The sequence below is a fragment of the Gallus gallus genome, chromosome W, assembly GCF_016699485.2.
Source record: "Gallus gallus isolate bGalGal1 chromosome W, bGalGal1.mat.broiler.GRCg7b, whole genome shotgun sequence".
NCBI classification, from domain to species: Eukaryota; Metazoa; Chordata; class Aves; order Galliformes; family Phasianidae; genus Gallus; species Gallus gallus.
This window is the reverse complement of record NC_052571.1, coordinates 6583272-6606319: the sequence shown is the minus strand read 5'-3', so window position 1 is coordinate 6606319 and position 23048 is coordinate 6583272. Positions and strand designations below refer to the sequence as shown.

The 23048-nt window shown below is 43.9% G+C and overlaps 2 protein-coding genes across 11 annotated transcripts in view; one reads left to right on the top strand and one right to left on the bottom strand.

The window, feature by feature from the left end:
* SPIN1L (spindlin 1 like) overlaps positions 1-23048 on the bottom strand; it is a 168630-nt gene that overhangs the window by 62853 nt on the left and 82729 nt on the right. For 9 of the 10 annotated variants that reach the window (XM_040655158.1, XM_040655160.1, XM_046905103.1 and 6 more), the window contains one exon: positions 2094-2142. In XM_040655158.1, coding sequence (XP_040511092.1) covers positions 2094-2142 — 49 coding nt within the window. Of the gene's footprint in view, positions 1-2093; positions 2143-3747; positions 3853-23048 lie in introns of all 10 variants that reach the window. The other variant, XM_046905104.1, reaches the window with a different exon arrangement.
* On the top strand, positions 14566-18800 carry LOC124417489. The gene has a single exon (XM_046905146.1). It carries the CDS (start codon positions 17766-17768, stop codon positions 18399-18401), a length of 636 nt encoding a protein of 211 aa, XP_046761102.1. The 5' UTR covers positions 14566-17765; the 3' UTR covers positions 18402-18800.

Sequence of the window (23048 nt, the reverse complement as noted above, 5' to 3'; positions counted from 1 at the left end):
TAACCCATGCCTAGCCAGTCCTCGAGCAGCAGCTGACCCTCAGCCAACTCCTGTCAGTTTTATAGTTTTTTGCATGATGTCATGGTTTGAAATATCCCTTTGGCCGCTTTAGGTCAGCTGTCCTGGTTCTCTGACCTCTCAGCTTCTTGTGCAATCCCAACCCATTCACTGGCAGGATGAGAAACTTAAAAGTTGCAATGTCCTTGGCAATAATTAAAACATCAGTGTGTCACCAACATTGTTTTTCTCCTAAAGCCAAAACATAGCATCATACCATACACTATGAAGAAAATCAACTCTGTACCAGCTGAATCCAGGACAGCTTCACATTCATCACTATCCACTGACACTGACTGAGCACTCAAAAAAACAGCCCTTTTGAAGCTTACCTATAACCATGGGAACACCTTCCAAAAGGGTCAATGGTTAATTAACATTTTAGTTAAGAAGAGTTCTGAAAATTAATACACATAGCTCATTTTATCACTTCTTCAGTTTCCCTATTCCAGCCAGTTAGCTCCTCCCTCCACCGTGAACTTTCTGAACCTGGTTTAGAATCTCCCCTATGGTCTTCAAGCATCATTAGACTTGTTCCTCTTTTTCCTTTAAATGAGGAATATGTAAGTCATCATAACTAAATCAATGACAATGTATGCATTTCTAATTCATGATTGGTTGTAACAACTCAGAGTAGCACGGGCATACGTTTTTATATATTCATTCATATCCCACTCATTTACTATAAATATGTCAACAGCACTACTTACTGTTACTTGTTCATTTCAAAAATGTAAGCACTGAATATCAAATATAAACAACTATAGTAGTCTCTGTCATTCTCAGAGAAGTCAGTGAGCAGCACACAGTATGTCACCTTGGTTTGCTACGAAACAAAACCTTAACCGAACAATTCTAAAACAATTAGACTAGGCTAAATTAACATAAAACTCAGTTGGGTGCTTAAATGTCTCAAAATCATGTGACTTAGGATCACAGCTTAACATGCCCCATAAAAGCCTTTATGCTAACAAATATACAACCTATTTAGCTATTTGAATAAGTGTATATCATCAGAACAATAAAGACAAATCTAGCCACCCTCAAGTACAAAAAACAACCCACCTCTGATAGTCTTCCCATCATACACTCCTTTCTCTGAGCGGTTGAAAAAGAACAAGAGAAATTAAGTTTTAACCAAGTCTACCTGTCTCTAAACAAATACATGTTTATCTTTGCCTTGTAAGGAGATAGAAAAGATTGAATAGTGAAGAGTTGATGCAAGGAATTAATTTTACATCAGGTGTTATGTCTGGGAAGCAGTTAATACTAATTCCTATATGTTAATCATAGAAGATATTCCTGCCAGACAAATTGTTTTGGATTGATGCATGTTGTCTACCACCACTATAGAAATTCATACTTAAAATATAACTAGTAGCATCTTAATGCTTCATCCTTCCCCAGCTTATTTTTTAGAGTTTTCCCACTAGACATGCAGCATTTAGCTGTTAGACATGAAGTTCAAAAATGTCCAAGCTATTGCCTCGATCTTCTCATGTTTACTCATCAATGTTTAGCTGCTACTATTTCAAAATGTAGTAGCGAAAATGTGCCATGAATGTCTAAGATGAGCAAGTATCCTTCACATTCAAATAACAGCCTTATATAAGAAGTGCTTCAGCTTGTTCTTTATTAAAAAAAAAAAAAAAGTGAAAAATCCTTTTCAAAAGATAAAGCTGTAATGAATCCTAGAGTACACGTGCTCAACTTCCAGCTTGCAATCTTGTTTCTGAATTCTAGAGTAAATTACAGAATTGTGTAATGAGAGAAATTGTATAATGAGAGAATAATGAGAGAAATTGATAATTTCTCTCAGAGTAACGTTCAAAAGGATATTTAGAACTCCATCAATGGTGCATTCCTACCACCCTCCCAAAAGAATTAAAGTCTGACTCTACACACATACACTAGCTAAATAATACTCCACATAGTTTTCAAGAGCAAAGTGACCAGAACAATTCAGATAAGAGATTTGTAGAATTGTAATTTCAGTTATTGAGAACTATACTTAAGTAAAAATATTAGCAACTTACTTGTGGGAAGTTCTTTTCTTCATCATGCTGGCAGAGACTCTTGTATGACCTACAATATAAAAGATAGAATAACTGAAAAACAAAATCTGTTTATGTACAATGCCAAAAAGGTATCTTAGAGAAAAATTCTCCTTTTGAAGTCAAAATGTAAAACATTTAAATACTTCATGTTGGAATTGATCAGTGAACTCCTAGAATGGAAGAAGACTCTGAGGGGATAGCTTCATGAGTACATAGTCCTTGCCTAAGGGAAGAATTAGGGAGTAACTGACCACAAGTGCTATAAAAAGTAGAGCTTAACACAAAAGGGATGGGTCTTTGTTCTAGATAAATGGCTACAACAGTTGAGGGAATCAATTGGCCATGTAACTGTCCCCAGGTTAATTAAAATAAATAAATATAGGCAAATACATGTCTTCCTGAGTTAGCCAAACCAGAATGTTTGTCTTTATTTGTGGCTCAGCCAAACCAAATATAAAAACTCAGTATAAAGCAAACAGTATAAAAACTGTACGTTGAACAGAAAGAACTTTGAAGACACAAACAGACTTCAGTCAGTTTAAACCCACGTATTCCTTCCCAGCAATTGGAGACAGACAGTGCCATGATGGAAACCAGCAATGAGAATCACATTTGTAATATGATTGCAACTGCTATGTTTTGCAAAGCATAATTTGTACTTGTACTGTTATTGAAGTAAATTGCTGTTTCATTCTTCTAAATCAAAGTCATTTGTGTGTTGGGGACCTCTAAGAAACTGGAACTATTTTTTGGCTCAAAACTTGTTCAGCAGCACCCATCCAAGACATAACCTGCTCAACAAGCTTTTGGGGTTAATGGTTACCATGAGCATGGTGGTAAGAGAAACATATGCAGCTGGGTGACCAGGAGAAACCTTTTCAGCTGCTGCTTCTTTTTGGGCACTCAAGCTGACTTATGGGGGTCATCTCAGAGGAGAGGACCACCATGCAGTCAATGCACATACCTAGAAGACCACCATGTAACAATCACATGATCAACTGCTGATACCCAACAGGAAAGACATGTACTATGGACATGCTGTTGCAACTACCCTTGTCCCTGACTAACAAAACAGACCCCTGGCAACTACCGTTGCCCCTGACAAACAAAACAGAAGTAGCCCTGGCAACTACCATTGCCCCTGATGAACCAAATAGAAGTGCCCCTGACAACCAGATGCTGCCTCTGGTTACCAAAAGGATGCTATGGAGAGGATAAAAACCCGAGGAGTTCCGAGGAAGAACAGGTACTCCCTCTGTCGAACTGCAGCTGTGCAGGTCAACAAAACATCGCTGACTGACTTGCTGCCTCCCTATGGACCAACAAGATGTTGCTGGATCCCTGGTGGTGACTATCCCTGCTTTGTAAATCATTCGCTAGGATTTCTCTTTACTATTGCTAACTTCCCCATCTTCCCCACATTCCTTAGTAGCTTGGAATTTGCAGCATTTGGCCTTGTTTGTTGCTTTAATCTTCCTCTGGGTATATATATGTCAAACCATCTCCTCCAATAATTGGATTGAGAGAGGATCTAAAGGCCTCTGTACGAAGAATGATCCTGGAATGGAACAAAGTATTTTGACAGTTTTAAGGGGAGTTTTTTTTGTAGACAGAGCTGACCTTGGTAGTTTACCTTGTTTTGCAAGAACTTGTTTTGCAAGCAGGTATTCCACTTGGGCTCTGTATCATGCGTTGGCCACACAGGTACAGCATGCAAGTGGAAAAAACCCTGTAGACTCTGGGGAGAATAAAAGCAGGAGAGAGGCTGTGGTGGGGGAGTGAGGAAAAGTGCACTTTAAAGAAGGGGACGCCCTGCTGGCACTACCTATCAAATCCACTGCTGGCATGTTCCTTCTTCCTCTTCTCAGCATTTTGTCCATCTCTTAGGAGTCAGTAAGTAATAGAGTGCTTGCTTAGGGAGCTTCTACTTGCCGCTTACTGGGATTATCTAAAGTGGATGCCTGTGTGTATGAGTGTGTGTATGTTGAATAAAACTTGTAACTCTCTGTGCTGCTCTGAGTATGCAGTTTGCTTGTCTCTGCTCCTGAGACATTTTGTCTCTCAGATCCAAACATACCCTGAAACACTGTGTAATGTCAAATAATTTCAAAAAAGTAAAGTTTGAGTTCTGGTTTAGTTGGGATATAATTAATTTTCTTCCTAGTAGTTGGTGTACTGCCGTGTTTTGGATTTGGATGAAAATAGTGCTGATAACACAGCAGTGTTTTAGCTGATGCTAAGCAGCACTTACACTGAATTAAGGGCTTTTCTGTTTCTTACACTTCCAATCCAGCTGGGGAAGCGGGGGGAAAGTGAGCAAGCTACTGTGTGATACTTAGCTGCCTACTGGGGTTGAACAATAACAGCTGGCCTTAAACAATAAACCTCTACATATGGAACATCTAAAAGAACCTGGTCAGGGAGTGTTGGACATGTATACACATGTATAACTTTGGTGTCTATCAATAAAATAAAAAAAGCACCTCATGTATCTTTAGAAACATGTTCAGAGTCTTATCTATGAATGCTTAAATTTACACCTATGGAAAAATACAATTGAGTTTCACTACAGATTCAAAGAAACAAATTCTTTACCATTATGCACATATTCCAAGCATAGCTTTGGCATATGTATTTTGAAAATTAACTTTCATAACAGTAGTAATGTCACATGAGTCAATCACTGAAAATGCCATTAACCTTAAAGTTTTTCATGAGTATTTTAATCCTTGGATTTTCAGATGGAGAAATAAAGAGGACATATCTCAAGTAACAGAAATTACAGAATTAAAATAAGACTACACTTTAAGTTTCTAACACTCGAACTTGTACTGAATCCATGGAAAGATAAAATTCCAGCTGCCATTAAAAATGGAGATTCAAATTTTCAAAAATTAGGCTTATGTGAGACCGATGAGGAATTTATTGACTCAGACAGCTAGAGAATTGCCTGTTTGGTGGAAATCCAAAGATTCACCTTCCTCGCAACTCACTGAGTGGGATGGGACAAGGCCCTTTATGCTAATAGCTACAGTAAAGATTCTATTTGTAATTTTAGACTATTAAAAGACCAAGTAAATAGAACTTTCCTTTGCACATTTATAAGAACTGTTAGCTAGAAATTAAAAGATGATATTACAAAAAGTGTGACTAGAAACCCAAAAGACTTTGAGTGGACTGCAACCACTAAATGTGCACTGTCATCAAATCATTAGCCAGCTCATAGGTAAATGAGGAAAAAAATTTAAAAGTATATATCTTAAAAAAAAAAAAACATTTTCGAAAAGTAAAGGAAGGGCATCATCAGAACGTCAACACACAGATTTCATGTTTTCCATTTGCAGTTTATGAGACAAAGTATGATTTAACTAAATCAGCTCAGGTAGTTAAAACACTGTATAAAAGAAATCCATATATATTCAGCAGTGATTCAACACAAAATTGATTTTTGTCCTCTGCTAAGAGACTCTGAATCTTATACAGTGAAAAGCATTTAACCTTCCAAAATAAGATAAAAGGAATTCTACAAGTACACAAAAGGAAGATCTTTTACAGAAGCTGCAAAAACCATAAAGGAGAAGCTATGTCCACTACTAGGAATGAGTGTTTTCCCTGTTCAGTAACTACTCACCTTGCACACCTCTTATTTATGGTAGGACTCAAGCTCTAGACTTTTCTCTCAAATTCACTTATGCCCAAAATTTCTTGTCTATCCATACACAATCTCCATGCATTAAGTGACATGTACCTAGCTAACAAATAGTTGCAACACATAACTAAGAGTTTGAGAGGTGAATACCCTTTCTTGCTGTCAGGTGAAAATGGTCTTGACAGTTCCTGATTATAAGAACTTCATGTACTGAGCTCTAAAAACAAAAGCCAACTAAGCAGACTGAGTATTGCTCAGTTTCTTCTGTCAGTAGCTTAAGATAGTGAACAGTTATGGCATTTAGATGATTAGTGTGAATATAGCCTACTTACAAGAAGAGACGATAACAAGGCAAATGAAAAACATACCCATCCTAGTACTAACAACATACATTGGTAATAATTCACATTTGTGTTTTGTATTGTCTGAGTACATTAATGTCTCAAGGAAACACAAACTCCTTTTAAAAACATCTTCACTTAAACTACTGAACCATGTAGCAATTCACATAGCTAGACATCCTCTGAAATTGCAACAGGAGTTCACTGAAAAATGAGTATTTCCCTCGCCTGTAGCAGCTATAAATAGGGAGACGGAACAAGATGAAATCCTTACATTTATGTCATGGTTTTATGATTTTTAGTTATCGGTATTCCACATCATAACATCATTTAGCGCACTGGGAGTTAAAGAGTTAATGCTCCAGTTCCGGGCACCTGTCCAGAAGATAAGAACTACATATCCCAAAGGACTTGGTGTTCAGAGAGGAGATATAACCCCTGGCAAGGTCACAATACCTTCCCTTTTTTCTTCAGCTCTCTTCCCTGCCACTCATCCCAACCGCATGCATCGCCTCAGCACTAGTGTAAGACCTACAGCTTTCAGATATTCTCTCATTATATTTATTAGCTTCAATTCTAATTATATTATATTACAGCGTGTTATCTTGCATTCTGATACCATATTTGGTAAAGTAGTTTCTTTATCTTCAAATCATTGCAACTGTTTTTTAATTATTCGGGATCCCTGTTTCCCCTTTCTGGAGGCTCGGATTCGCAAATCCCTCCACCCCACTAGTCACAGAACTGGGTCAAACCAGCCCTTAAACCGCTGACATTCTTGGTGGAGAATGCGGGCAGAAGCTGCTTTTTAACTTTTTAGAACAAATCTCTCTCTCTGCTCTTAGAGAGCTTCGTTAGGAGAGTTTTATCTCTTTTGCAGGTTCTCACTGAAAACTTGACCTTGAAACTCCAGGCAGACTGCCAGTATTCTGGGATTCTGGGATATTTGTAAACTTTGAGCACTGCTATCTTACTTCTGTAAAGAGGGAAAAAAAATAAAATTCTACTTTATCTTTTAAACCTGTTTGCAGAGGAAGCTGCTAATTTTACAGAACTTGTGTTTTTTAAGCAGGTTCCCAGTCTCTCCTTTGAATCCTTTATGCAGTTTTTGAATGCTCATCTGATCACATTGTTAATCTCCCTGAATGTACTACTCATCATTTCACTCAGTATTTGTATTTATCATATTTTGAAGAAGCCTTCCCTAGAACCAGAGAATACTGAGTGGCAGGGAGTGTGGAGAGGCTTGGGAGAGACATCAGAGAGATGGACATCTTTGGTGTCATGGAACTTGACTCCTGAAAACCTGAAAGACCCTGAGAGCTTAAACAGATATTTGAGACAGAGATGCTGCGGCTCAGGCAGATCTGAGGAGGCACAAATGATTTGGGGCCTGGCTAATGCTTATCGGGCCTTATTCAACACTATCCCAGACAGGGAGAGAGTTTCTGCAATTGAGAGAGAGAGTATTCGTGCTGAAAGAGTGTCTCAGAGCTGAAAGGGAGAGTCTCTGGGAGACAGTACAAAATGAGCAAGAGAGTCTCCAAGCTGAAAAGGAGAGTTTTCAGGAGAGACTCCGAGCCGAGAGGGAGAATCTCTGGGCTGAGCGATAGAGTCTCCTGGTTGAGAGAAAAGACCTCCAATCTGAGCGAGACACCCTCCCATACGAGTGGGACTCCATCTGGTCTGAGAGAGATGCCCTCCGAATCGAGGGACTCACTTCAATACAAACTTGACAACCTTCAATTTCAACAAGACACCCTCTGGTCCAAGCGAGACACCCTCCGGTCCGAGAGGGACATACTCAAGTCCGAACAGCACGTACTCCGAACTGAGCGAGATGCCTTCCAGCACGCAAAATTCAGTCTCCAAATTGAACTAAACAAAATTCAGGCTCACCAAATCATTCTTGAATCTGAACTAAATACCCTCATAATCATGAATGTCTGTGCCGCAGTTCAGGTCTCAGGCTGCAGAGAATGCCTGACCCTGTCACTGCTACAGGAGGGTAGCAGGGATACCAGCTGTGCATGGTGTAAGCAGGTGGATGATCTGCTCAGCCTGGTGGTAGAGCTAAAGGAGGAAGTAGAAAGGCTGAGGAGCATCTGAGATTGTGGGAAGGGGATTGATTGGTGGAGTCACACTCTGCCATCCCTACAGGAAGGGTGTGGGGGAGATGCTCCTCAAGCAGTGGGGGATCATCTGCTGTCTCACAGTCAGGTGGGAAGGGGTGACCTCAAGGATAGCGAGGGATAGAAACAAGTCCCTGTCTGGGGCAACAAGCAGACTGCCCTTCAGCAGTCCCACCTTCCCAGGTGTCCTTACATAACAGGTATGAGGCTCTGGAGCTCAAAGGACTGAGGGATGTGGATGTTGGTGAAACTCCATCCATGCAGGAGAGGTTGCCCAAGGCTAGTCAGTCTGCTCCCCGTTTTGCTACAACATCAGTCAGGAAAAAAAGAAGGGCTGTCATCATAGGGAACTCCCTTCTGAGGGGAACCAAGGGCCCGATATGCTGCTCGGATCTGTCCCACAGTGAGGTGTGTTGCCTGCCTGGTGCACAGGTGAGAGATGTTGCTAGGAACATCACTCGCCTGGTTAAGCCCTCCGATTATTACCCATTACTGGTTTTCAACATTGGAAATTAAGAGGTAGGCAAAAGAAGTTCTTGGGCGATGAAAAGGGACTTCAGGACTCTGGGAAAACTGCTGAAGGGATCAGGAGCACAAGTAGTGTTCTCCTCTGTCCTCTCAGTTGGTGACTGGGATCTGCACAAAAGGAAGAGGGTGGACATACTGAACGAATGGCTTTGCGAATGGTGTTGCACTCAGGGCTTTGGGTACTATGGCTTGGGATGCAGCCTTGAGAAAAGGGGAATGCTGACAGCGGACAGGAGCCAGCTGACTAGAAGGGCCACAAATATTCTTGGGAACGAGCTGGCTGGGCTGGTTAGCAGGGTTTTAAACTACATAAGATGGGGAAAGGGGGTGTACTAGGTGACAGAGAAGCACGTGGGAACGGTGTCACCTTGGGAAGCGGTAAGGGAAAACCCCAGACTTATCCTGAAGGCATTAGGGAGGGCTCCTCTGAGAAGGCAATGAGGCCAATAGTTAAGCTGAAGTGCCTCTATACCAATGCATGCAGCATGGGAAATAAACAGGGAAAGCTACAAACCGTGGCGCAATTGGGAAAGTATGACCTAATTGCTATCATGGAAACATGGTGGGATGAATCCCACAATTGGAATACCCTGATTGAGGACTACAGGCTTTTCAGAAGGGATAGACAGGGTAGGAAGGGTGGTGGAGTTGCCCTCTATGTTAAGAAGTGGATAGATTGTGAAGAGCTATGTCTGAGGAACAGCCATGATCAGGTCGAGAGCTTGTGGGTAAAAATCAAGGATCGGTCCCGTAAAGGGCATCTACTGGTTGGGGTCGGCTACAGGCCACCTGATCAGGGGGAGCCTGTTGACGAAGCCTTCTTGCTTCAGCTGCAGGAGGTGTCGTGCTTGTGGGCTTTTGTCCTGATGGGGGATTTCAACCACCCGGATATCTACTGAAATAGTGGCATGGAGGGTGGCAGACAATCTAGGAGATTCCTGACGTTTGTTGAGGACAACTTCCCAGTCCAGGTAATAGATGGACCAACCCGAGGTGAAGCCTTACTGGACCTGGTACTCACTAATGCAGAGGAGAGCGTTAGAGAGGTTAAGATTGAAGGCAGCCTGGGCTGTAGTGACCATGCCTTGGTGGAGTTTGAAAAAGCTGAGGTACTCAGTGAGTGCTTTGCCTCAGTCTTCACTGGTGGTCAGGCTTCCCATGTCTGCCAGGACCATGAGTCTCTAGGTGAGGGTGTGGGGAGTGGTTCTGTCCCACTGTAACAGTGGAACAAGTCTGAGTCCTCCTCATGAAATTGAATGTGTATAAGTCCATGGGGACGGATGATATCCATCCTAGGGTTCTGAAAGAGATGGCTGATGTGGTTGCCGAGCCACTCTCCATCACATGTGAAAAATCATGGCTGGCCAGTGAAGTCCCCGGTGACTGGAAAAAGGGAAACATTACTCCCATTTTTAAGAAAGATAAAAAGGAAGACCTGGGGAACTACAAGCCGGTGAGCCTCACCTCTGTGCCTGGGAAAATCATGAAGCAGATCCTCCTAGAAGCTATGTTAAGGCACATACGAAACAAAGAGGTGATCCGAGACAGCCAGCATGGCTTCTCCAAAGGCAGATCGTGCCTGACCAATCCGGTGGCTTTCTATGATGGAGTTACGGCTTTGGTGGATGGGGGAAGGGTGATGAATGTCATCTACCTGGATTTCTGCAAAGCCTTTGACATGGTCCCTCACCACATCCTTCTCTCTAAATTGGAGAAGTGTGGATATGAAGGATGGACTGTTCGATGGATTAGGAATTGCCTGGCTGGATGCAGCCAAAGGGTTGTGATTAATGGGTCTGTGTCAGGGTGGAGGCCGGTCACAAGCGGTGCCCCTCAGGGGTTGGTCATGGGACTGATGCTCATCAACATCTTCATCAATGACAGATAATGGCATTGTCTCAACCCTCAGCAAGTTTGCAGATGACACCAAGCTGAGCGGTGCAGTCGATACATTGGAGGGAAGGGAAGCCATCCAGAGGGACCTGGACAGGCTGGAGAAGTGGGCCCATGAAAACCTAATGAGATTCAATAAGGTCAAGTGCAGGGTGCTGCACTTGGGTCAGGGCAATCCCAGGTATTTATACAAACTGGGGGAAGATCTCCTTGAGAGCAGCCCTTCAGAGAAGGACTTGGAGGTCCTGGTGTACAAGAAGCTGGACATGAGCCAGCAGTGTGTGCTTGCAGCCCCGAAGGCCAACTGTGTTCAGGGCTGCATTAAAAAAGGGGTGGCCAGCAGGGAGAAGGAGGTGATTGTTCCCCTCTACTCAGCTCTTGTGAGGCCCCATCTGGAGTACTGCGTCCAGGCCTGGGGCCCCCAGCACAGGAAGGACGTGAAGCTCTTGGAGCGGGTCCAGAGGAGGGCCCCTAAGATGATCAGAAGGCTGGAGCACCTCTCCTATGAGGAAAGGTTGAGGGAGCTGGGCTTGTTTAGCTTGGGGAAGAGAAGGCTCCAGGGAGACCTCAATGCGTCCTTCCAGTACTTGAAGGGAGCGTATAAACAGGAAGGGGAACGGCTGTTTACAAGGGTGGATAGTGATAGGACGAGGGGGACTGCTCTTAAACTGAGACAAGGGAGGTTTAGGTTAGATATTAGGAGGAAGTTTTTCACACAGAGGGTGGTGACACACTGGAACAGGTTGCCCAAGGAGGTTGTGGATGCTCCATCCCTGGATGCATTCAAGGCCAGGCTGGATGTGGCTCTGGGCAGCCTGGTCTAGTAGTTGGCTACCCTGCACATAGCAGGGGGGTTGAAACTAGATGGTCATTGTGGTCCTTTTCAATCCAGGCCATTCTGTGATGATTCTATGATAATCGAATGAGAGAGGCTCCAAGCCGAGCTGGACAGTGAGATCATCGAAAATGACCAACCTGATCAACCACAAGAGGCACCACAATTGATGTCAGTTGCCCCTGTAAGAGGATGGAAAGTAAAACTAAAGTTGACTCACTTAGAACAGAAGAAAGAGGAGGAGTAGATAGTAGACGAAGCAGACAGTGTAAGAGAAGATGAGGAAAAAGGCCCAGAGGAGCAGCTCCGAGATCCAGGGCATCCAGAGGGAGAGCTGAGACCCCCAATAAGATTGTAATCACCAACGCCCAGGAGGGTAACAAGAAGTTCTGAAAGAATAGAAGGTGAGCAAGACATCATGGCCATTACTGATCGATCTCTGAAAATGAATGAAATTTGAGGTCTGAGAAAAGACTTTTCACGCCACCCAAATGAGACTATTGTCACCTGGTTACTTTGATGTTGGGACAATGGGGCCAACAGTGTGTGGCTAGATAGTAGAGAAGCCCGCCAACTGGGTGACACTGCTAGGGATTCAGCCACTGACAGAGGTATTAGTACATGCCAGAACCAGGCCATCACGCTCTGGAAGTGGATGCTGCTGGCCATAAAAAAAAAATACTCCTTCAAAGATGATCTGATGCCTGAGAAAAAGAAATTGACTGATATGGAAAGAAGCATCTGTTATTTGAGAGAATGCGCTGTGGTGGCAATGTTACATAGCCCTACTTTCATTCCTGACGAGCCAGACCAAGATCATGATCCTGAGGGTCGGGTGTACACCAAATATGTGGTGTATATTCACAAAGACTGTACCAGAACGGTATGCCAGGACATTTTCAGCAATGTATGACAGAGGGGAAAGAAGAACCCTTATAAATGAACTGACTAATAAACTTCAAAACTTTGAGTTACATTTAACCACTCTACGAGCTTGTGTTTCAGCCATTACAAAAGTAGCTGAGAAACTGTCTACTGTGCTTAATGCTGATGAATCCATGGTGGTATCAAATACATCTGATGGGGACCAGAATTCTCAAAATAGCCTACTGGAGGGGCTTCCTCCCAATGGGGTTCCTCCCAACCTGCATCATCCATGTCTCAGCTATCAAAAGAACACGTCCTCCTGCTCGTGCAAGTGACAACAGTAAGACTACGTCACATTTTGCCTTGTGGCGTTACCTACGTGACCATGGAGAATATATGAAGAAGTGGCATAAAAAAACCCACTCTTGCACTTCAAGCACGAGTAAAATAATTACAAGACAGATGAACCACCAAGGTGAAGTTCTCCAAAAAGTTGACTGCTCCAGTTGCTGCAGGACATGGCAATAGCTGTAAGAATGACAGAGGTAACAAATAGAGGGGCCCTGCCCCCAGCCAGGGGGGGAAAGGGATAATAGAATGTATTGGACTGCGTGGATTAGATGGCTTGGCACATCAAAACCACAGAAATTTAAGGCACTGGTGGACACTGGTGCACAGTGCTCTCTAATGCCCTCGAGTCACCAAGGGACAAAATCAATTTGTATTCATGGGGTGACTGGGGGTTCCCAAGAGTTGACTATGTTGGAGGCCAAAATAAGCCTCACTGGTAAAGACTGGCAAAAGCATCCTATTGTGACTGGCCCAGGGGCTCCATACATACTTGGTATTGATTACCCCGTTTTACGTTTTACATACTTGGTATTGATTACCCATTTGCCCCAACACAGCCCAGCCATTTGACATGGGTTTATCCAGACTGCACTGGAAGAGGGTAGTGCTCCAGAGTACCTGCAGTACATTGATGATACTGTGTGGGGCGATACAGCAGGGGAAGTTTTCAAGAAAGGAGAGCAAATAATCCACATTCTTCTGAAAGCTGGTTTCACTGTTATGCGAAGCATAGTGAATGGACCTGCCCAGGAAATTCAGTTCCTAGGTATAAAGTGGCAAGATGGGCGTCATCAAATGCAAGCAGACGTGATCAATAAAATTACTGCTATGTCTCCACCCACTAGCAAGAGAGAGAAACTTTTCTAGGTGTAGTGGGCTTTTGGAAAATGCATGTTCCAAACTATAGCTTTATTGTTAGCCCCCTTTATTAGGTGACACAGAAAAATAATTTTTCGTGGGGCCCTGAGCAGCAGCAGGCTTTTGAGCAAATCAAACAGGAGATAGCCCATGCCGTGGCCCTGGGGCCAGTACGGACGGGACAGGATGTAAAGAACATCCTCTACACAGCTGCTGGAGAGAAAGGTCCCACTTGGAGTTTATGGCAAAGAGCCTCAGGAGAGTCCCGAGGCTGATCCTTGGGATTTTGGAGTCGAGGGTACAGGAGGTCTGTACAGGGCATCCAAAGAGCGTACAAGGGGTCCAAAGAGTGCTACACTCAAACTGAAAAGGAGATCTTAGCCACATATCAGGGGGTTCAGGCTGCTTCCTAAGTAATCGGTACTGAAACGCAGCTCCTTCTGGCACCTCGACTACGAGTGCTGAACTGGATGTTCAAGGGAAAGGATCCCTCCACCCATCATGCTACTGATGCCACTTGGAGTAAGTGGATTGTGTTGATTACGCAACGAGCTCGGATGTGCAACCTCTATCAATGGTTTTATGATCCTTACATTTATGTCACGAGTTTATGATTTTTGGATATCGGTATTCCACATCATAACATCATGTAGTGCACTGGGAGTTAAAGAGGTAATGTTCCAGTTCCGGGCACCTGTCCAGAAGAGAAGAAGAACTACATATCCCAATGGACTTGGTGTTCAGAGAGGAGATATAACCCCTGGCAAGGTCACAAGACCTTCCCTTTTTTCTTCAGCTCTCTTCCCTGCCACTCATCCCAACCGCACACATCGCCTCAGCACTAGTGTAAGACCTACAGCTTTCAGATACTCTCTTATTATATTTGATTTGTTAGGTTCAGTTCTAATTATATTGTATTATAGTGTGTTATCTTGCATGCCGATACCATATTTAATAAATTAGTTTGTTTCTCCTCAGATCGTTGCTACTGTTTTTAATTATTTGGGATCCCCTGTTTCCCTTTTCTGGAGGTGTGGATTTGTGAATCCCTCCTCCTCGCTTGTCACGGAACTGGGATGAACCAGCCCTTAAACCACTGAATTTTAACATCTTTTATTTTTATCCTTACAGAGTAAGGCCACAATCAAAATTACCCAATGAATCTACGTGCCTGAATCTATCTTTATCAAGTGAATTACCTCATCAATATAGTTTTTCTACTGTAAATGGAATAAAACACAGTAACACTATAGATTACTTGTAGGGTCCAAGTTTAGTAGCATCCAAATAGATTTTGAAATTACATATGAACTTGAAGGGAGAGGGGAGTGTTTCAGATGTCACAGTATTGTGGGGTTTTTTTTTCCAGTCTTGAAAGCATTTTCCTTACTGCTAACAAGGTATAGTCAAGCAATAATTCTTGCAGGTGAGGATTTTGAAATCAACACAAGTCTAATGATAAAGCATTAGAAACAAAGTGCTTGCACAGTTCAAATATGTGAGAGTTAAAATTGTGTTTATTTTTTCCCAGCCTCACATTCCAGCTAGGGTACATTTGGATAAACAGATAAACAGATAGTGAGGCTCAACTGTCAAGATTTGGGAAATTGATGAGACGGACATGATAAACAAGGGGTAACAGATTGTGAGAGAGAGATCAAAAGTTGGTGGAATCAGGCTGTAAATACCATAGCAAGTGCTGGATAGATTGTGAACCTGGAGTACTCAATCAACAGGGAAACAGGAGAGGTATTCTTGGTGTTGGGGGATAAGGGATATAAGGATGTGATGTGTTTTTGGTTGTGTGCTCCTGCTTGAAGGACACCCGCAACTGCAATCACAAATTAAAACTTTTTCACAAGAGATCTGGTGTCTGAAAAATCATTTCAGTTATTTCTCAGAAAGTACGTGTAAAAAATCTTGATTTAGCGGTTGCATTGGTGTATTAGTTAAACATACAATACACCAAATCTCCCTGCCTGATCCCCTTTCAGTCACAGGAAAACTAAAATGATGTAAGGGAAAAATGGCAGTAGCATACCAGAGCTGTCTCAGACTGCTTTTTATCCCATTCATTATATAAAGCATCTAAAATAACATAATGCTTTTAAATACTAGCAAAGATAATTAGTAATCTTAAAAAATATCAAACAGTTTATATACCTCAAGAAACTAGTTTCGTACTTGAAGACCATACTCTAAATACTGTTCTTATCCTCAAAATTGCATCACTTAATTGTACATATTTCTATCTGTATAACAGAAGCATGTGAAAGACTATTTCCCTAACAGGTGCTTACACTAAAGTACAGACAGCACAAAAAGACAGTATGTTCCAACATTAGTAATTAGACAAATAATTAGATGCGCACCATATAAGTGCCATCCATCAGTGATAAAAACATGGTGAACCACCACTGCCACACAAAGGAATAGTTATAGACCAAAAAAAGTACTTTCATTACTTTCACCTCTTATTTGTGAAATGTTGTCTAACCCATGCAATTTGCATGGAAATGGCTGCAAGCCCTATTCCTTCAAAGCTCATTATAATAGATTCACAATAACAATATTTAGAAGTGTTGCTCTACTTTGCTATTTTCCTTCTGGTGGCTTTAAATTGGTGGGCAGCTGAGTTCCACTACACTGCTCTTTTACTCCCCACTCCTAAAAGGAACAAGGAGAAAAAATATGATAAAAAAAAAACTTCATGGGATAAGTACAAGGAAAACACTCCCCAATTACTGTCACGGGCAAAAAAGACTCAGCATAAATGTAATTTATTGCCTAGTGATAACAGACTAGAGCAGTAAGAACTAAAAGCAAACTAAAAACATCTTCTCCTCCATCCACACTTTTCTACCTCCTTCCAGTGGCCAAAGGGAATGGGGAGGTTGCAGTCAATCCAAAATGCTATGTCTCTGCTGCTCCTTCTTCCTCACACTCTTCGCCTGCTCCAGCATGAGTTCCCTCCTACGAGATGCAGTCCTCAAACTGATCCAACATGTGGACCCCATGGGCTACAGATCCTGCCCAGACCAACTGCTCCACTGTGGGCTCCTCTCCACAGGCTGCAGTTCCAGCCCAGAGTCTGCTCCTGTTTTGACTCTCCATGGGCTACAGCCTTCTTCAGGTCATATCCACCTGCTATGATATGGGATCCTCCATGAGCTGCGGGGGGATACCTGCTCCACCATGGTACACCATGAGCTGCAGGGGGACAGTCTGCTCCACTATGGTCTTCTCCATGGGCTACAGGGAGACTTCCACTCTGGCACCTAGAGTACCTCTTCCCCTTCCTTTTTCACTAACCTTACTGTATACAGGATTATTTCTCTATACATTTTCTCACTTCTCTCTCCCAGCTGCTGTGGCACAGGCTTTTTTTTTCTTTTTAAACCCTTTCTTAAATATGCTCTCACAGAGGCACAACCTGTGCTGCTCACTGGCTCAGCTTTGCCCAGCAGCAGGTCTTTTTTTTTTTTTTGAGATGGCTAGAACTGGCTCTTATCTAATATGGGGTAGCTTCTGAAACCATCTCACAGAGGCCACCTCTGCAGCTTCCTGCTCCCTGTGAAAACCTCGCCAAATAAACCCAATGCATCCCTACAGGAATTTAAGGATAAACTGGATTACTAAAATTTTGAGATTTCAGGATGTCTTCAGTCCTGTGCATTTTCTTTTGATTTCCTCCAAGGTTAAAAAAAACTAAACTCTCACAGTGTAAGACAGGCATAAACCTGAAAGCAACAAATCAGCTGCACAAAGGACTTCTCTTTCCCAATTCAGAATTCCAAACACCTTGTGTAGTTAATGTACAAAGCTGTTTATTTCTAAATATACAATATTTTACTGAATATAGTCTGTTATGGTAAGGATTATGTCAATTTTTTAAGATATTTTAGAAAGTTGTAGTGGAATTCCAGGGTCACAGCCTGAACCAATGGGTGGGCTCTGTGAGTGTGTGAGTGCGGCGGCGCGGCGGTACGAACGGGGGAGGGACACATTCCTCAGCTCGGCTCTGCCTGCGCGCTGCTACCGGGAGGGGTGAGTCGATTCTTTTTGATATCTTTCCCTCGTGTGCCTATTTCTTAAATACAGGCCTTGTCATTACCTTCATTTGCTCTACATTTTGGCGAGCCAGGCAGCCAAATATCTTTAAAGATACCCAATTATAAGCCTCTTAAAATAATTACCATGACATTTTTGAACAATTTCATGGGATGGTTTGGACGGGGAAAGGCTAGCCCCATAAGTGAAGTTTTGCCAGGGCACATCCCGGGATTCCTAGGATCCCCATATCACGGGATTGCTTGTATTATTGAAAAATGGGGTCCCCTACGGGATGCAGGAAATGTTCAGGAATCCCCAGCCCGCCTGGCTGAGTATTTCAGTAGTCTAAACAAAAACGTACTCACTACACAAGAACGACAGTTAGCTGCCTCCACGGTGGCGTGGCCGCTGCTGATGGCCTTGAACCGGCTAAATATAACTGAAGAGGCTCTCACTGATGAAAATCAACTATTACGTGACTGTGTGGAAGAACTGGAAAGACAGGTTGCAATTTTGAGAGGGAAAAAACCTAACCCTATAATTCCGGTACAAAAAATCCGAAACATCTCTCTAGAAATAACTGGGGATCCTATACAAGAGAGTCCACATGAACTGGACTCAGAAAATGAAAGCACTAAGAAGTCAGATCTTGAGGCTCCACTAGAGCTTGATCCCTTTGAGATCCGACCAGTTGTAACTCAAAAAACAAAAAAAACGCAGGACAGGCCAGCGGGGCTGCCCCCGACCAGTGGCCCCCTGCTCAGAGCACACTACATGTAACAGCTCGCCCATACACGGCAGCTGAATTAATGGATTTAGTACAACGGTTTAGACAGAAACCGAGAGAGAGTGTGCCAGCATGGTTACTCAGACTATATGACATGGGGGCAGAAAGCGTTGTGGTGAATGGGCCAGAAATCTCAAAACTGGCATCAATTACTACTCACCCGGCCCTCAGGCAAAGACTATATGCGGCTGTGCAACACAATGAAGAAAATCATTCACTGATTGCATGGTTAATGGCCGCATGCCGTGTGACATGGGCGAATAAAACGGACATACCATTAAATACCGGCCTGTGGTCCTCTATGGAGGACTTACAAAATTACATCCGAGAATTAGGTATGAAAGAGGCAATTTATGAGGACAATTTTGAGAGCCCAGATATGATAAAATTTTCCGCAGGAATGAGGGACCTCATCCTGCAGCAGGCTCCACCACATCAGTATGGAATTTTGGTATCCATACTGAATCCCCTAGTGGCCTCAGAGGCCATTATACAACAGGCCGCCCAATTGGTGGCAAATCTGGGGGAGACAGAGCGCCTGCGCGCCAGGCGCAATGTCCGAATGGTGGTGGAAAAGTCGGACATCCATCCGCCACCACGACCTAGGAGACCTGCCCTTAATGTAATTCAATCTGGACCCATCAGGGTCTCAAGAAAACAAATGTTTACCGACCTGATTAGGGCAGGAGTTCAATTTCAAAAGATCTATGGACAGCCTAACCAGGTCTTATTACAACTATGGAAACAGTTACCAAACAGTCAGAGATTCCAACGCTCCCCTAAAAGGGAAGGAGTTAGACTCATAGAACGGATTCCACAAAACACGTGGAATCTAGAAGACTTCATAGTCCCATCAAAAAAACGTAAACCTCCTCAGGTGGCCCGGGCAGCCACAGTCGAGCCATCAGAGGAAAAAGACTTAGGGATTGCAGAGCTGATGGCATGACAGGGGAGCCAAAATCCCCAAGACTAGGGTCTCCAGAGGAGACCGGAGACCCTACGTTGAACTAACGATTCATTGGTCCCGAAAGAATGTACAGCGGGTTACGGCATTAGTAGATACTGGGGCAGAAACATCAATTATATATGGTGACCCAAACCAATTTTCAGGCTCTAAGGCAATGATAGGTGGGTTCGGGGGGCAGATGATCCCCGTAACACAAACATGGTTGAAATTGGGGGTTGGGCGTCTACCACCCCGGGAGTACAAGGTGTCTATCGCCCCAATTCCAGAGTACATATTGGGGATTGATATCCTGTCGGGTTTGACTCTCCAAACCACTGTGGGAGAGTTCAGATTAAGGGAAAGATGTATTAGTATCCGGGCAGTGCAGGCAATCATAAGGGGTCATGCAGAAATTGAACCTATTTGTTTGCCACAACCACGCCGGGTCACAAATACAAAGCAGTATAGACTCCCGGGTGGGCAACAAGAAATTACCAAGACTGTGCAGGAGCTGGAGAGAGTAGGGATTATTAGACCTGCACACAGCCCATACAACTCCCCCATATGGCCAGTCAGGAAACCAGATGGTACGTGGCGAATGACAGTAGACTACAGAGAACTAAATAAAGTCACGCCACCGATCCATGCAGCTGTACCCAACATCGCTTCCCTCATGGATACATTAAGTAGAGAAATAGAAACATACCACTGCGTTCTGGATCTAGCAAATGCATTTTTCAGCATTCCAATTGCTAAGGAGTCCCAAGACCAGTTTGCATTCACGTGGGAGGGCAGGCAGTGGACTTTTCAAGTTCTACCTCAGGGGTATGTGCATTCACCTACTTTTTGTCATAATTTGGTGGCACGTGACTTGGCAAATTGGAACAAACCATCTACTGTCAAAATGTTCCACTACATCGATGATTTGATGTTAACGTCTGACTCAATCGAGGCATTAGAGAAGACGGTACCATCATTAATTACTTATTTACAGGAAAAAGGATGGGCTATAAACCCACAAAAAGTACAAGGACCAGGGCTATCAGTTAAATTCCTGGGTGTTGTCTGGTCAGGAAAGACTAAGGTGTTACCCAGTGCAATCATTGATAAGATCCAAGCGTTCCCGGTTCCTACGAAACCGAAGCAGTTGCAGGAGTTTTTGGGTATATTAGGATATTGGCGATCCTTTATTCCCCACTTAGCACAACTGCTAAAACCCTTATATCAATTAACAAAAAAAGGCCAAGTATGGGATTGGGGTAGAACAGAACAAGAAGCCTTCCAGCAAGCAAAAATAGCTGTTAAACAGGCCCAGGCGCTAGGTATATGTGATCCGACCCTTCCAGCCGAACTAGATGTGCATGTGACCCAAGAAGGGTTTGGCTGGGGGCTGTGGCAGCGCCAGAGTTCTGTTCGAATCCCAATTGGGTTCTGGTCACAGATTTGGCATGGAGCAGAAGAGAGATACAGCATGGTTGAAAAGCAGTTATTGGCTACCTATTCTGCACTGCAGGCAGTAGAACCAATAACTCAGACCGCAGAGGTTATTGTCAAAACAACTTTACCAATTCAGGGGTGGGTAAAAGACCTAACTCACATTCCTAAGACCGGGGTGGCCCAATCACAAACAGTAGCACGCTGGGTTGCCTATCTTAGCCAAAGAAGCCGCCTGTCATCATCTCCACTGAAGGAAGAACTTCAAAAGATACTTGTGCCAGTAACGTATCACAGCGAGACACCTGAGGAAATAGTGGTTACTTGTCCAGAAAAGAGTCCTGTACAGGAGGGAAAATACCCTATCCCAGAAGATGCCTGGTATACAGATGGATCCAGCAGAGGGAACCCAAGTAGGTGGCGAGCTGTCGCATACCATCCCTCAACTGAAACAATATGGTTTGAAGAAGGGGATGGACAAAGTAGCCAGTGGGCTGAGCTACGAGCTGTGTGGATGGTGATAACTCAAGAGCCTGGCAACAGTGCACTAAACATCTGCACAGATAGTTGGGCAGTCTACCGAGGGCTCACGCTCTGGATAGCACAGTGGGCCACTCAGGATTGGACAATCCATGCCCGACCTATCTGGGGCAAAGATATGTGGGTTGATATATGGAACGTGGTTAGGCACAGGACCGTACGAGCATACCACGTCTCTGGACATCAACCCTTGCAGTCACCAGGCAATGATGAAGCTGACACACTGGCTCGAGTCCGATGGTTGGGAAGTACACCATCAGAAGACATAGCTCACTGGCTGCATCGGAAATTACGGCATGCAGGACAGAAAACCATGTGGGCAGCAGCTAAAGCATGGGGGTTGCCCATACAGTTACCAGATATTGTCCAGGCATGTCAGGACTGTGACGCTTGCTCGCGAATGAGACCAAGACCTCTGCCGGAAACTACGGCCCATCTCGCTAGAGGGCACAACCCATTACAGCGATGGCAGATCGATTATATAGGTCCCCTTCCTCGATCTGAGGGGGCCAGATATGCCCTAACTTGTGTCGATACAGCGAGTGGACTGATGCAAGCCTATCCTGTAGCAAAGGCAAACCAAGCCTCTACCATCAAAGCTCTAACTAGACTGATGGCATCATACGGGACTCCTGAGGTTATTGAGAGTGATCAAGGTACACATTTCACAGGTGCAACTGTGCAGAAGTGGGCTGAAGACAATAACATTGAATGGCGGTTTCACCTGCCCTACAATCCAACAGGAGCAGGCCTAATAGAAAGATACAATGGGATCCTGAAGGCTGCTCTGAAGGCAGATTCACAGTCCTTGAAGGGGTGGACCAAAAGGCTTTATGAAACCCTGCGAGACTTGAATGAGAGACCAAGAGATGGCAGACCCAGTGCTTTAAAAATGTTGCAGACAACTTGGGCCTCCCCACTTAGGATACAAATTACAAGCAAGGACAACTCACTCAAGCCACAAGTTGGCACCATGAATAATCTTCTGCTCCCTGCCCCTGATGACCTAGAGCCCGGGAGACACAAGGTAAAATGGCCTTGGAAGGTGCAAGCAGGACCAAAATGGTGTGGTCTCCTTGCACCTTGGGGGAGATTGTTAGAGGTTGGGGGATCAGTAAACCCTTCAGTAATCGGTGTATGGCCAACAGAGGTAGTAGTTGACACCCCTGTTTTCATTGCAAGGGGGACATTAATCATGTCCATGTGGCAAATTAGAACCCCCCCTTTGGTACCCGATATAGTGATTCAATCGCAGATTTCGGGCCAAAGAGTGTGGTATCGAAGGCCAGGACGTGCCCCGATACAGGCAGAGGTGTTGACTCAGGACCGAAATACAGCCTGCATCTTACCGTGGAGGGCGGACCTACCCCTCCTCGTACCTATTAAACATCTGTTTTACTTCCCTTGAGGTTTTAAGTTCACAGGATGGCCAGCAGGAGCAACATCACTCAAACACGCTTATGAGGAAACATCATGACACCCTGTGACGCACTGCTGAACTTTTGGGGACTGGAGAGCTTGAATCAGAAGCGCTACTGGTCCTTGAAAAGAGATATGCCTCGAGAAAGAACATCAAGTACTGGCCCAACAGAACCGTGAAGGGGACTGTCACTGATTGCCTTTATTGTTTTGACATCCCATATTGCGGCGGGTGTTGTGTATGCGTCGCGATGTGCATTGTGTCTTGGGCCACCAGGTTGCAGGGGCTCACCCCCTACCT